The following is a 13,956-nucleotide window of genomic DNA, read 5'->3' as shown; positions in this document are numbered from 1 at the left end:
GATTGCTTCAAGTTTCTCTCCATTTAGTTTAATGTTAGCCACTGGTTTGTTGTATATGGCTTTTACTATGTTTAGGTATGGGCCTTGAATTCCTATTCTTTCCAGGACTTTTATCATGAAGGGGTGTTGAATTTTGTCAAATGCTTTCTCAGCATCTAATGAAATGATCATGTGGTTCTGTTCTTTCAGTTTGTTTATATAATGGATCACGTTGATGGTTTTCCGTATATTAAACCATCCCTGCATGCCTGGGATGAAGCCTACTTGATCATGGTGGATGATTGTTTTGATGTGCTCTTGAATTCGGTTTGCCAGAATTTTGTTGAGTATTTTTGCGTCGATATTCATAAGGGAAATTGGTCTGAAGTTCTCTTTCTTTGTTGTGTCTTTGTGTGGTTTAGGTATAAGAGTAATTGTGGCTTTGTAGAAGGTATTCTGTAGTGATCCATCTGTTTCAATTTTGTGGAATAGTTTGGATAATATTGGTATGAGGTCTTCTATGAAGGTTTGATAGAATTCTGCACTAAACCCGTCTGGACCTGGGCTCTTTTTGGTTGGGAGACCTTTAGTGACGCTTCTATTTCCTTAGGAGTTATGGGGTTGTTTAACTGGTTTATCTGTTCCTGATTTAACTTCGATACCTGGTATCTGTCTAGGAGACTGTCCATTTCCTGAAGATTTTCAAGTTTTGTTGAATATAGGTTTTTATAGTAAGATCTGATGATTTTTTGAATTTCCTCTGAATCTGTAGTTAGGTCTCCCTTTTCATTTCTGATTTTGTTAATTTGGACACACTCTCTGTGTCCTCTCGTTATTCTGGCTAAGGGTTTATCTATCTTGTTGATTTTCTCAAAGAACCAACTTTTGGTTCTGTTGATTGTTTGTATGGTACTTTTTGTTTCTACTTGGTTGATTTCAGCTCTGAGTTTGATTATTTCCTGCCTTCTACTCCTCCTGGGTGTATTTGCTTCTTTTTGTTCTAGCGCTTTTAGGTGTGCTGTCAAGCTGCTGACATATGCTCTTTCCTGTTTCTTTCTGCAGGTACTCAGCGCTATGAGTTTTCCTCTTAGCACAGCTTTCATTGTGTCCCATAAGTTTGGGTATGTTGTACCTTCATTTTCATTAAATTCTAAAAAGTTTTTAATTTCTTTCTTTATTTCTCCCTTGACCAGGTTATCATTGAGTAGACAATTGTTCAATTTCCACGTATATGTGGGCATTCTTCCCTTATTGTTATTGAAGACCAGTTTTAGGCCGTGGTGGTCCGATAGCACGCATGGGATTATTTCTATCTTTCTGTACCTGTTGAGGCCCGTTTTTTGACCAATTATATGGTCAATTTTGGAGAAAGTATCATGAGGAGCTGAGAAGAAGGTATATCCTTTTGCTTTAGGATAGAATGTTCCATAAATATCCGTTAAGTCCATTTGGCTCATGACTTCTCTTAGTCTGTCAACATCACTGTTTAATTTCTGTTTCCATGATCTGTCCATTGATGAGAGTGGGGTGTTGAAATCTCCCACTATTATTGTGTGAGGTGCAATGTGTGTTTTGAGCTTTAGTAAGGTTTCTTTTACGTATGTAGGTGCCCTTGTATTTGGGGCATAGATATTTAGGATTGAGAGTTCATGTTGGTGGATTTTTCCTTTGATGAATATGAAGTGTCCTTCCTTATCTTTTTTGATGACTTTTAGTTGGAAATTGATTTTATTTGATATTAGAATGGCTACTCCAGCTTGCTTCTTCTGACCATTTGCTTGGAAAGTTGTTTTCCAGCCTTTCACTCTGAGGTAGTGTCTGTCTTTGTCTCTGAGGTGTGTTTCCTTAGGCAGCAGAATGCAGGGTCCTCGTTGCATATCCAGTTTGTTAATCTATGTCTTTTTATTGGGGAGTTGAGGCCATTGATATTGAGAAATATTAAGGAATAGTGATTATTGTTTCCCTTTATATTCATATTTGGATGTGAGGTTATGTTTGTGTGCTTTCATTCTCTTTGTTTTGTTGCCAAGACGATTAGTTTCTTGCTTCTTCTAGGGTATAGCTTGCCTCCTTATGTTGGGCTTTACCATTTATTATCCTTTGTAGTGCTGGATTTGTAGAAAGATATTGTGTAAATTTGGTTTTGTCATGGAATATCTTGGTTTCTCCATCTATGTTAATTGAGAGTTTTGCAGGATACAGTAACCTGGGCTGGCATTTGTGTTCTCTTAGGGTCTGTATGACATCAGTCCAGGATCTTCTGGCCTTCATAGTTTCTGGCGAGAAGTCTGGTGTGATTCTGATAGGTCTGCCTTTATATGTTACTTGACCTTTTTCCCTTACTGCTTTTAATATTCTTTCTTTATTTTGTGCATTTGGTGTTTTGACTATTATGTGACGGGAGGTGTTTCTTTTCTGGTCCAATCTATATGGAGTTCTGTAGGCTTCTTGTATGCCTATGGGTATCTCTTTTTTTAGGTTAGGGAAGTTTTCTTCTATGATTTTGTTGAAGATATTTACTGGTCCTTTGAGCTGGGAGTCTTCACTCTCTTCTATACCTATTATCCTTAGGTTTGATCTTCTCATTGAGTCCTGGATTTCCTGTATGTTTTGGACCAGTAGCTTTTTCCGCTTTACATTATCTTTGACAGTTGAGTCAATGATTTCTATGGAATCTTCTGCTCCTGAGATTCTCTCTTCCATCTCTTGTATTCTGTTGTTGAAGCTTGTATCTACAGCTCCTTGTCTCTTCTTTTGGTTTTCTATATCCAGGGTTGTTTCCATGTGTTCTTTCTTGATTGCTTCTATTTCCATTTTTAATTCCTTCAACTGTTTGATTGTGTTTTCCTGGAATTCTTTCAGGGATTTTTCAATTCTTTCAGGGATTTTTGCGATTCCTCTCTGTAGGCTTCTACTTGTTTATTAATGTTTTCCTGTGTTTCCCTAAGGGAGTTCTTCATGTCTTTCTTGAAGTCCTCCAGCATCATGATCAAATATGATTTTGAAACTAGATCTTGCTTTTCTGGTGTGTTTGGATATTCCATGTTTGTTTTGGTGGGAGAATTGGGCTCCGATGATGCCATGTAGTCTTGGTTTCTGTTGCTTGTGTTCCTGCGCTTGCCTCTCGCCATCAGATTATCTCTAGTGTTACTTTGTTCTGCTATTTCTGACAGTGGCTAGACTGTCCTATAAGCCTGTGTGTCAGGAGTGCTGTAGACCTGTTTTCCTCTCTTTCAGTCAGTTCTGGGGAGAGAGTGTTCTGCTTTCGGGCGTGTAATTTTTCCTCTCTACAGGTCTTCAGCTGTTCCTGTGGGCCTGTGTCTTGAGTTCACCAGGCAGCTTTCTTGCAGCAGAAAAGTTGGTCTTACCTGTGGTCCCGAGCCTCAAGTTCGCTCGCGGGGTGCTGCCCACAGGCTCTTTGCGGCGGCAGCAACCAGGAAGACCTGTGCCGCCCCTTCCGGGAGCTTATGCAGCCTCAGGAGTGCCCACCTGACCAGGCGGTGAGGTCTCTTTCCCACAGGGTCTGGGAGTAGAGAGCTGCTGCTTAATTCTTTTTTTTACAAATCAGTTTAGGTCCATCTGCTGAAGTATAGTTGACCCACCAGGATCACCCTTAAAGAAAAGTGATTATCCTTGCTTCTGAAGCCATCAACTGTTGGTAGTTCCTCAGCTAGGAGTGGAAGCTGGGGATCTCTTACACCTGTATGCTAGTACGTGCCTTGTTCTATCCTGCGCAACAACCACAGCTGCAGGCAGTTCATAATTGTGGTGGTCCCATCATGCCCAGAAGGCCCTGTTTCAGCCTGGTTTTCCCAATGTCTGGCTCTTTAAAAGTCATCTTAGGTAAGTCTCAAGCACAGCATCTTCAAAGGCTGTAGAGAATCTTTGTGCTTCTTGTGATACTAAACTAAGATTCCCAAGTTCTTGGGTAACTTTTCTCCCTAATGCCTCACCACCAAGTGACTTCCTTTTAATTAACTTGCCTCTCTTCAAAAACTGGTGCAGATCACACAGGTCCATGAACTGAGTTTCTTCCTATTTTTCTGTTTTGGGTCTCTCAGCTATTTTGATATCGTTATTTTATTATATCATCATGGCTTGCTCATTGTATCTGGCAGTAAATTTTGCTGAAACAAATTTGAAGCCTAATGACAAGACTTTCTTCTGTATTCTGGATTACTGATTACATGGGATGATTGAGGATAATTCAAAAGTGTTACGAGAATCACATCAGTAAGACAAGACTCTGAGAACTGTTGACCTGCATTGAAATTCTCATACCAGGGCCATCTCTGCATAAATGATGTGGTGACAGGAAATGACTTTCTATTTCTAGCTGTGTATGTTTACTATTGCTAATTTCTAGGAATGAACATTAAAACAAAGATCAGTGTGATAAAAATAAAATATAGCTGTTATTTTTATGTCCACTATATAAAGAATTTCCACAGCATGAATACAAGCATTGGAATGATTTGTGAAAACAGTGTGTTCTCGGAAATCTATAAAATTAGCAATTTTTAATAGAAACTTTAGTTCTCAAATATCTCTGTATTTTAAGGTAATTGTTAAATAGAATGAAATCCTTGTCTGTTTATCAAATATTTTCATGCTTGAGACTTTAAAAACACAGGTCTTACTAGTATCTTACAGGTACAGAAGTACCTGGGTGTCTTGATTTCTACCTGAATTAGTAAGAACCAGCTGCAATATCCAGTGTTTGCATGTGAGCACCGCACTCATGAATAATAACATAAAGGTCTAATGGATCAATCAATGTTAATGAACTTCATAAAACAAAGAGCCATAACTCTGTATTTAGTTTTTAATCAACCAGAACATTCTGTAAACTACAAAGTATATATTTTTTTTCTATTTGAATTTCTTTTTGGCAAAGGGAAGATTTTTTTCTTTGCATCTACAGATTCCAAAGATAGGCAGATAAGCACTGTGAGACCAGTGCATTGTTTTTGCCTATTTCTGATAAGCCAATCAGGTGAGAAGTATCTGGGATTCAGATTAGAAGCTCTTTCACATGGTTTGGTTCCTTGACAGCTACTCTTAGCTGTCAGCTACACCATGGATATTGTCCATGTGCACTTTGAGGTAGTCATTCCTTGTAAACTTCTTATGGCAGAAATGGCACTCTGCCATTGGGCGGTTGGGATTGTGAGTCATCTTGTGTCGGATGAGCATTTTCTTCAGGCTAAAAGCCAAGTCACATACCTAGAAAAGAAGCAGAAACTCCACATTTATGATGTCAAACCACTCTGTCATACACACAATATACATTATGATAATTCCGTCTATCAAGTATGGGATAGTGGGCCAAGGACAAATACTGCTCTAAGAATAAATGGAATTTCACACCCAAACAAAGAAGTTAATTGTAGTTCTCAAGCATCACTTGCATTTAATTGTGCAGCTTTCACCACCCTCAAGTACTCTTTCCTCTCTCCAGCTCTGGACTTAAACCCTGTCAGAGAAACAATTTCCTAGGACCATACCTTCCTGATCATAATAAAGTATATTTACAGTTCATAACAACTCCTTAAGTGCTGTGATTTACAGCCTAGATGACATCTCTCCACAGGGCATAAATACACAAGACATATTTTACTGCGATGTTTTCAATTTAGTCCCACTTGAGATGTGACTGGCTATCAAGGCTTTAAGAGTTTAAAGCACTTGTGGTGTGACTGGTTAACAATGCTATAAGCATTACAACTCAAATTTATTACCCAGGATTCCATTTCCTTCTTTCTTGTTGTATAATGTTGTTTAACTAAGGCATATAAGTAGTTTATTTCAAAGTCTGGCACCTTGTCTTAACATCTCCATCAAACAACCTGGTAATAAAAAGTATACAGTAGCAAGATGTAAGTAAGTCATAATAACTTAAGCCATAGAGGAAAGCCAAGTGAAATTCAAAGTTTTTTTTGTGTGTGTGTGTGTGTGTGTGTGTGTGTGTGTGTGTATGTACATTTTATAAAGTGTTTTTATTTGAAACTAATATCTACTTCAATAATATATGTTTAAAAAGCATAATAAATACTGATCAAGGAGACACCAAAGGAAGCTGGTGCTCTGAATGAGGCTTGTGAAGTGACTGTGGCAAATGAGAGCTGTGCTCTCTCCTTTATGGAGCAGAGAGAATTTACTGTCACAGTGGCAAGAAACTCAGAAAGGAATCAGACCTAAACATGCCTGGAAGTAGGCAGAGACTAAGGAGAGAGCTCCCACAAAGGAGGACTTGAGGCACAGCCATTGGAGGGCTGGCGAGATGTGCCTGCCAGGTGCTAGTCTCTGCTCAGTGTTCTCAAAGCAGCCTTAACTTTTCCTCCACAGTGTTCACTTTTAATGACTGAATTTTTCTTAAATATATCTCTGTACTATCGTAAGGAGCTTAAATGCTCAGGTCATTAATTCATAAATATATATGAATTTACAAAAATGAAATGATGATAGATAATAGAAGAAAGAGGGGAAGAAAGATATGCATATCTACATATTTATATCTATCATTTCTTTGTCTATATCTATACATATTATGTGTATGTATAAGGGGCTCTTATGAACAATATAAATACCTCAAAAACTATGAATAATTCAAAGAAATTAAAGTGTGTTTTTATGGAATGTACATTCATGTGAAAGAAGTATCAAATTATTTTATATGTATGTGATGATTCTCATTTACATGTCCTATTTCTCTGCCCCCTTCTCTGAACCCAGTGTCAAAGGAGAGAGCTCACACCACTTGTAGTGTCCCTTTCAGGGGTGGAAACCTTCAGTTCTCTAGCCAATGTCACCCTGCACTCCGCTCTCCCCAGGATTTCTTACTCCCTATCAGCTCCAACCATGCTGTTTGTTCTCCTAAAATGCTCTTCTCCCCATAGCTGACTCCTCATTTTTTAAGCTTAAATAGATAAATAAACAGAGACACATAAACACAGATAATCCTTTCCTAACTATTCCTTCAGAGCTGCTTGGTTTTTGTATCTTGCCTTTTCAGTCTTTATCATAATGGTAATTAGGTATTTATCAGTGTTTATTTATTTAACATTGTACGCCTTACATAATCTCTATAACAACAGAGGAGGTGTGACCTTGTTCCCTTGTCACTTTTATGCCAAACATGGCTTTTATTATTGTTCAGATGCCCTCTTAGTGATTCCCAAACTTTGCTTGGTTCAGTTCGAACTCCTGTACCTCTGAGTAGATACCCCCATTTTCACAAGGATGTGTAGGTTAACCAGATTTCCAAACAATAGAAAGTAATTCCTAGAATTAAAGCCAGGCCATCTGCACTCAGTCTGTACCTCTTCCCCAGGGCAGATCCTGGTTTCAACCGGAGGCTTTCACTTTAAACTGAGATATGTGAACTGGCTGCTCTTTCTCTTCTTTGTTTTGCTCTTACCATTTTAAGGAACAAAAGTGACTTTGATAATGTAAATTAAGATTCCAGATATTCTGGCATTGTTGTGAAGGGAGGGATACTAACTATAAGTCCATGTCCACAGTTTCCATGAGGAAATCCCAGCAATGGCAACCAGAGAGGATGTTAAGGAAGCTGAGCAAGAGGCTGAAGTTCCTGGGAATGGCAGAGGGACCTAAGGATGTCTAGAGAATCCACACAGGACAGGAGACAGGAACCATCCAACATGCACTTTCCATGTGCACCTGAGCAGAGCACTAGATGGCCTGGGACAGCACCTGATGTCACACTCGTGAAGTGGGCTACAGAGCAGTGAAAAGATTTGCATTCATTAGCTTAAGTGTAGCCATTAAAGGTCTCTGCTGATACTCAGGAAGAATCAGCTCCATGCCAGACCTTTTAGAGTCACAGTGAAAACAAGGGAAAGTTCAAACTGCACAGCAGGGACACCTCCTTTTCTTCTCCTCTGCCAGGGATTCCCAACCCTGTCCTGACTTAGTAGCAATTCAAATACCAAAAGTGGTAAAGCTTTATTTTTCAATATTATTCTAAGATAAAGGTTGAATGATTTTGCTTTAGAATAAAGTGAAACAAGATGTTGACAATTAAGTACTTTCATATGTGGGAATGGGAATTCTAGATAAATGTCAGTTAAAAATACTTAATGAGTGGAATCAAGCCTGGACTTAGTACCAAAATGACAAAGGATGTACTGTTTATTTCTGCAGTCCGCAGTCTAGGATAAATACTCGTAGGGTCATTAACTCTGTGTCAAGAAAGGCACAGCCATGAGCACACTCAATGGCTGCAAGAGACTGGGGCCAGCATTCAGAAGAGGGGCCACAGACATGTAGAAGGAAGCACATGACAGTGGAGGAGGAGAATTATCTCCAAGGGCAGGACACGGCTGCAGGAAGAGAATGAAAGCAGGGAACTGAGGATGTGCAAACACTGTTTATGCTCAATAAGTTATAGCTGAGACGTCATTATAAAAGAGACTTGAAAAGAAGTTGAACATTGGAAATGAACTCTGGGGATCTGGGGAAGCCTAAAACAGAGTGGTACTATATCATGGAATGGGTCGGAATAATCCTAAAATATGGTAATGTACCGTGGAACGGGTAGAAGGTTGCTGAAGCATTCTAACAGAGTAAGACAAACAGCATTTGGTCAGCAACCAGATCAAAAGCTACTGTCAGAGAGGCCTGGTCCATGTTCCTTTTTCAGATAGATTTAAACATGGATTAAAGACTCATTTAAGTATTCATTCTTAAAAATACTTATAGCATCCTTTTTATATGAGAGGTTTAGTTCTATGCTTGCAAATAGAGAAACCAATGATGAAAAAAAAAACAAAACAAACCAACCAACCCCCCCCAAAAAGAATAAAAACAAAACAACCCAAAAACAAAAATGAAAAAAACCCTCTCCTACTTTCATAGACCTGAAGTACATAAAAAAGTAAATGAAGGCAGTCAAGATGGCCCAGTGGATACATTGGCAAACCTAATAACAAGAGTTTTATCCCTAGGATCCAGATATTAGAAAGAGAGAAACAAGTCCCTTTAAATGTGCACATCTCCTGTAATAAACAAAGAAACAAACAATGAAATGCAATAAAACAAATAACTAAAGAAATATATACTATTTTGGGTAGATGCAAGGAACATGGAGGAGACTATGACAGGAGGGTTGGCAGATGATAAAAATATAAGAGGAAATAATTTGAGCAGGACCTGAAGGGAGGAGAGGAGCAGGCCATGAGGATGATCCAAGGGTCAGGCAGGATGGAGCACAAGATCCCAGCACTTTGTGGCAGAGGCAAGAGAATTGCTCCAAACTACTGGAACAACCTGGGCTACAGAGGATTATCTTGTCTCAAAACAACAAGAACTAGTCAACAGACAAATAAGAAAACTGAACAAAACAAAACAATACCTGAAGAGAAAGGTGTTCAAGTAGAGAAAGCAGCGGCTATGAGGACACACTGGTGAGCACAGTGAGCTAGATGGTTGTTGATCACACCGGAAAGGCCAGGGGGTGGAGGGACCATGAGCATGGCTAGTGGGGAGGAGAGCAAAGGTGCAGATCCTGGAGATTCTCTTTTAAATGAGATCATGGTGACTGAAGGATTTTATAGACAGTCAAGTGCAACTCCTGGACATATAGATGACTCTGGGTGGCAAGTCTTAGCAGAGTATTAGCAGCAAAGATGAAAACAGAGAAATAAGCTCCTTCTGCATTCTAGAGACTAACATGGTGGTTGGGCATGTATGGTGAGTCTGTAGTCACTAGAAAAGTGAACGGATTTGATATCTCATCAGATGATGGGTACAGGAGGAAGAGGATAGTGGTATCAGGAGTCTAGAGACACACATACAAGTGTATAGACAGCTGAGGGCTCATATGGTAGCAACAGGAATCTAGAGAAGGCATTTAATCAAATATACTACTACTACTACTACTACTACTACTACTACTACTACTACTGAAAGTCTAGGACTGAAGGATGAATTCTACCAAATATTCAGAGTTACAGTAATGTCTCTTTCCAGCAGGGAAAGGGACAATTTTAAATGTATTACCTGGAATTAGCATAGCCTTGTTACTAAAGTCAAATGAAGATATTAAAAACAAGGAAAAGTAGAAATCAACATTTATGGATTGAGATGCAAACACCCACAAACACGCACTCGTGTGCGCACATATGCTACACACAAATGAAACAATCACATTTAATGAAATTCTATTGAGTGGATTCTAAGCCATGACTAAGTAGGAGTTATTTAAAAGTTGCAATGGTGGATCAAATAAGAAAAGAAACAGGGACATGTCACATTATTAGACCAAAGAAAAAGACAAATATGGTCAAATGGATATTGAAAAAGTACTTGATAAAATTCAGAACTGTTTGTTGGTTTGAAAACAAATGCCCCTTAGAAAACTTCATCAACATAACCAAATGTGTGTATTAAAAACTCACAATTAACATTGAAGTGAGGGTGAAGGTCTGAGAAAGAATGGCTCTCTAACAGATATATGAAAAATCAATTCAAAATACATCCAAGACCTAAACATGGGTTGAAATGACACAATGTTAGAGAAACACAAAGAGACCTTCGAATGGGCAACAGATTTTATATATAACATCAAATCCTGATAAAATATAAAGGGGACTTTACATCAAAATCCTCGTGCATAGGATGTTATCAGAAAGGCCTAAAGAATACTTACAAAATGAGGTAAAGTACTTGTATGCTACCCAATAACATCCACAATTTTATACAGAATTCTTTCAACCCAACAACAAAAAACCCAAACACATAATTCTAAAATTGGCATTTGAGCAGACACTTCTCCCCAAGACAGAAAAATGGCCAACAATCACATACACACTTAAGTTCATTAGAACTCTGAATAGAGAAAGTCAAAACCGAAGTGAGATACTTCACATTTAACAGGATGGCTATACTTTTGAAAAAGGAAAAACAAAATGAGGAAGAAATGTGTGCAAGGACGGGAGAAAAACAGAATCCTTATACAGTGCTGGCAGGAGTATAACGTGGTTCAGCTCCAGTGGCTAAGTGGATACACAAACCATACTCAGCGGAGGTCCCATGCCCAGCCAGCAGTCGAAGGCTAACACAAAAGGAACTCAGTGATATTTTGGGAGACTTTTTGTGTCCTAATAATTTTTTCAGACATTTTTGTTACTTGTCTTTTGCTTATATACTACACTTTTCAATTTTGTGGGATTTTGTGTTTGTATGTGAGGTTTATATTTTTGTTTTTTAATTGGCTTCTTTGTTTTTGAAAGAGAGAGAAGGAAGGAATAGAATGAGGTAAGTAGGAAGGTGGGAAAGACCTGAGACATGACAGAGGGGAAACCTTGATTAGAATACTCTGTAGGAAAAAATATTTTCAATAAGGAGTAAACACGGAATTACTATACAACTCTGATGTTCTATCCCCATGAAATGAAAACAGGTACCCCAACAATTTTCTGTAGGTCCATGCTTGCCACAGCCAATTAATAAAAACAGGAAAAGAGGAACAACAAGTAAGTCACCATCAGAGGACTGATTGATAAGCAGTTTTGATGGAGTAACACAGAAAGGCATAGCCTGCAGATGCATGCCACAATGAAACTGAAGTCAGTTATTGTATAAGGTCACTTATATGAAATATATGGGAAAAGAAATCTATGAAAATGAAAGCAGAGGAATGATTTTCAGGGCATAGAGGAGTTGGAAAACAACCTAACGAATTGTTTTTGTTATTGTTGCTGTTTTGGTTAAAGAAAAATACTTTGAAGTCAGATAAACATGATTTCACAACAAGGATAAAGTACTAAATGCCACCGAACTCTAAAAAAATTATAAATGGCTAATTTTATGTTACATAAACACTTCAGAGCAAGTCAGATGCTACAGCAGTACTTGCTGCAAAGCTTAATGACCTGAGCTTCATCCTCTGCACTGTCTCAGCCAGAATTCTCCGAAGAAACAGAATTGATAGAATGAACAAATATATAAGATATAGTATGTGTTTGTATATATACATGTATATATGTTTATGTTCTATATCTACGCTTATGCAAATATGTTATATGCATCTAAATGTATGCACAGACAAACACACACACACACACACACACACACACACACACACACACACACACACGATTTATTACAGTAGCTTAGTCCAAGAGTGGCTGTCCCCCATGCAAAGGCCAAGGATTGCCTATCTCAGCAGATGTCATTTGGTGTGAGAGTTAAGGGAAGTCCTGGAGAGCTGCCTGTTTTCTAGTTTTCAGTCTAGATTGGAATCCTGAAGAAGTAGGTTCTAGTACAGGTAAGGAAATGCTTCAGCTGCACGAAAGTTAACTTGTCAGCAAGAGTACAGGCAAGCAGGCAAAAGCAAAAAGCTTCCTTCTTCCATGTCCCGTCACGTGAGCTACCATGAGAAGGGGTGGCCCAGATTTAGGGTGAGTCTTTCCAACTCAAATAATCTAATGAAGAAACATCCCTCACAGGTGTCCCAGGCTGGTTTGATTTTAGTTCATTTTAGATATAATCAAGATCAGCCATCACAGAACTCACATTCTGGAAGGTCAGAACATATTCCCACAGGTTGCCTTCTAACCTCTACACCTACACAATGACTCACAGGTGTCTACACATGTATACAAATGCACAGAGTAAGTAAATAAATCTTGCAATTTTTAGAAACATCTCAAAATATCATCATGTCAGAGGGGGACACACTGGACATCTGAATTGATGAGAGAGGGTGTGGCATTCAGTTGCTATTGGGAATGGGGATTTAGAGGAAGCGATGGATTTGGGAGTTCTGTAGCTAGCTAGGGACAGAGAAGACAGAGGAGTAGGTTAAGTTTAAGTAGTTGGAGCAGTGATGGTCTCTGAGCCAATAAGCAGGGAAATTTAGGAGGCACTTAAAATGTGGATGATAACTGCAGAGTTTTGAAATTTTAGGAGCGAATGAGATAGACGTAGAAAGAAAAGAAAACGGACTACTAAATTATAGTTTACAAAGTAACCCCATAGATCAGTTCATCCAGGGAAATGCTCAACAAAACTATTCTGGGCATGTCAGAGATAGGTTGAGTTATGAGGGAAGCCAAGTGCCCATGTTCAACTGAGTGAGTACTTCAGGCCTGGAACGGTTATTTGTGTAGTTGTACAATCAAGTCACTTCAATTGCTTCTGTCTCTATAAAAGAATCAAACCAATTGAAATTCCTAAGCTAGCCCCAGCTCAGGACCATGTTCTGTGTGCATGCACTTATTTCATTCCAGGTGGGATTTCCTATAATGTACTGGAGAGGAAGGTATTTTATGAGTAAGGATATTCTGTTGCTTTAGCCTGCTTGATGCTTCATAAGACAGGCAAAGCATCCTGTGTTTGTGAATCTTCTTTCACAGGGACTCCTTTACCACATGTTTCCTGTTGGAACAGGCTGATGGATTATGTTCTTAAGTAAACTCGGCACTTACAATGAATTTGTTGTACTGGGTTATTTCATACATCACAACTTTAATGTTTCTTTTTATACTAAATTCCACTGAAAATCTTTTTTAATATATATAAATATATTTTGTTTTTTATTTGTTATACACACATGCATATATATATATACATATACATATATATATTCATATATACACATGTCCGTGTGGTGCATGCATGTGTGTATGTGAAGAACAAGCATCTTGGTGCCTTCTCTAACATTTGGGTTGATCCACTGACATAACCCATAACCATTGGTGATGAAATCATTCCCCTCCATTAATGCTCTTACTAAAATTTACCAAGAAGAGTAGTACTTTACCCTTTCAAAAATAGTATAAACAGCAATGTCATCTTATTTCAGTTCAATTTAAATATCCTAGATAGAAGATGTCCTAAGTAGCATGGTTTAACCTAAACGAATTTATATGCATATTCTAAAAACTCAGTTTCTACTTAACATCTATGATTTGCTAAATATAGTTTTATATTCTAATTTTAAAAAGAACT

The 13,956-nt window shown here is 38.3% G+C and overlaps 1 protein-coding gene across 2 annotated transcripts in view; it reads right to left on the bottom strand.

The window, feature by feature from the left end:
- Nucleotides 1-4,790: 4,790 nt before the first annotated feature.
- Nucleotides 4,791-13,956, bottom strand: part of Prdm5 (PR/SET domain 5) — a 162,160-nt gene continuing 152,994 nt past the window's right edge. For both annotated transcript variants that reach the window (NM_001427515.1, XM_087659356.1), the window contains 1 exon segment: nucleotides 4,791-5,205. In NM_001427515.1, the coding sequence (NP_001414444.1) occupies nucleotides 5,041-5,205 (165 nt within the window). In that variant the 3' untranslated portion in view covers nucleotides 4,791-5,040.

Source organism: Rattus norvegicus, chromosome 4 (assembly GCF_021556685.1).
Source record: "Rattus norvegicus strain SHRSP/BbbUtx chromosome 4, alternate assembly SHRSP_T2T, whole genome shotgun sequence".
NCBI classification, from domain to species: Eukaryota; Metazoa; Chordata; class Mammalia; order Rodentia; family Muridae; genus Rattus; species Rattus norvegicus.
Note: the sequence above shows the minus strand (reverse complement) of the source record. Positions and strands in the feature narration are given on the sequence as shown.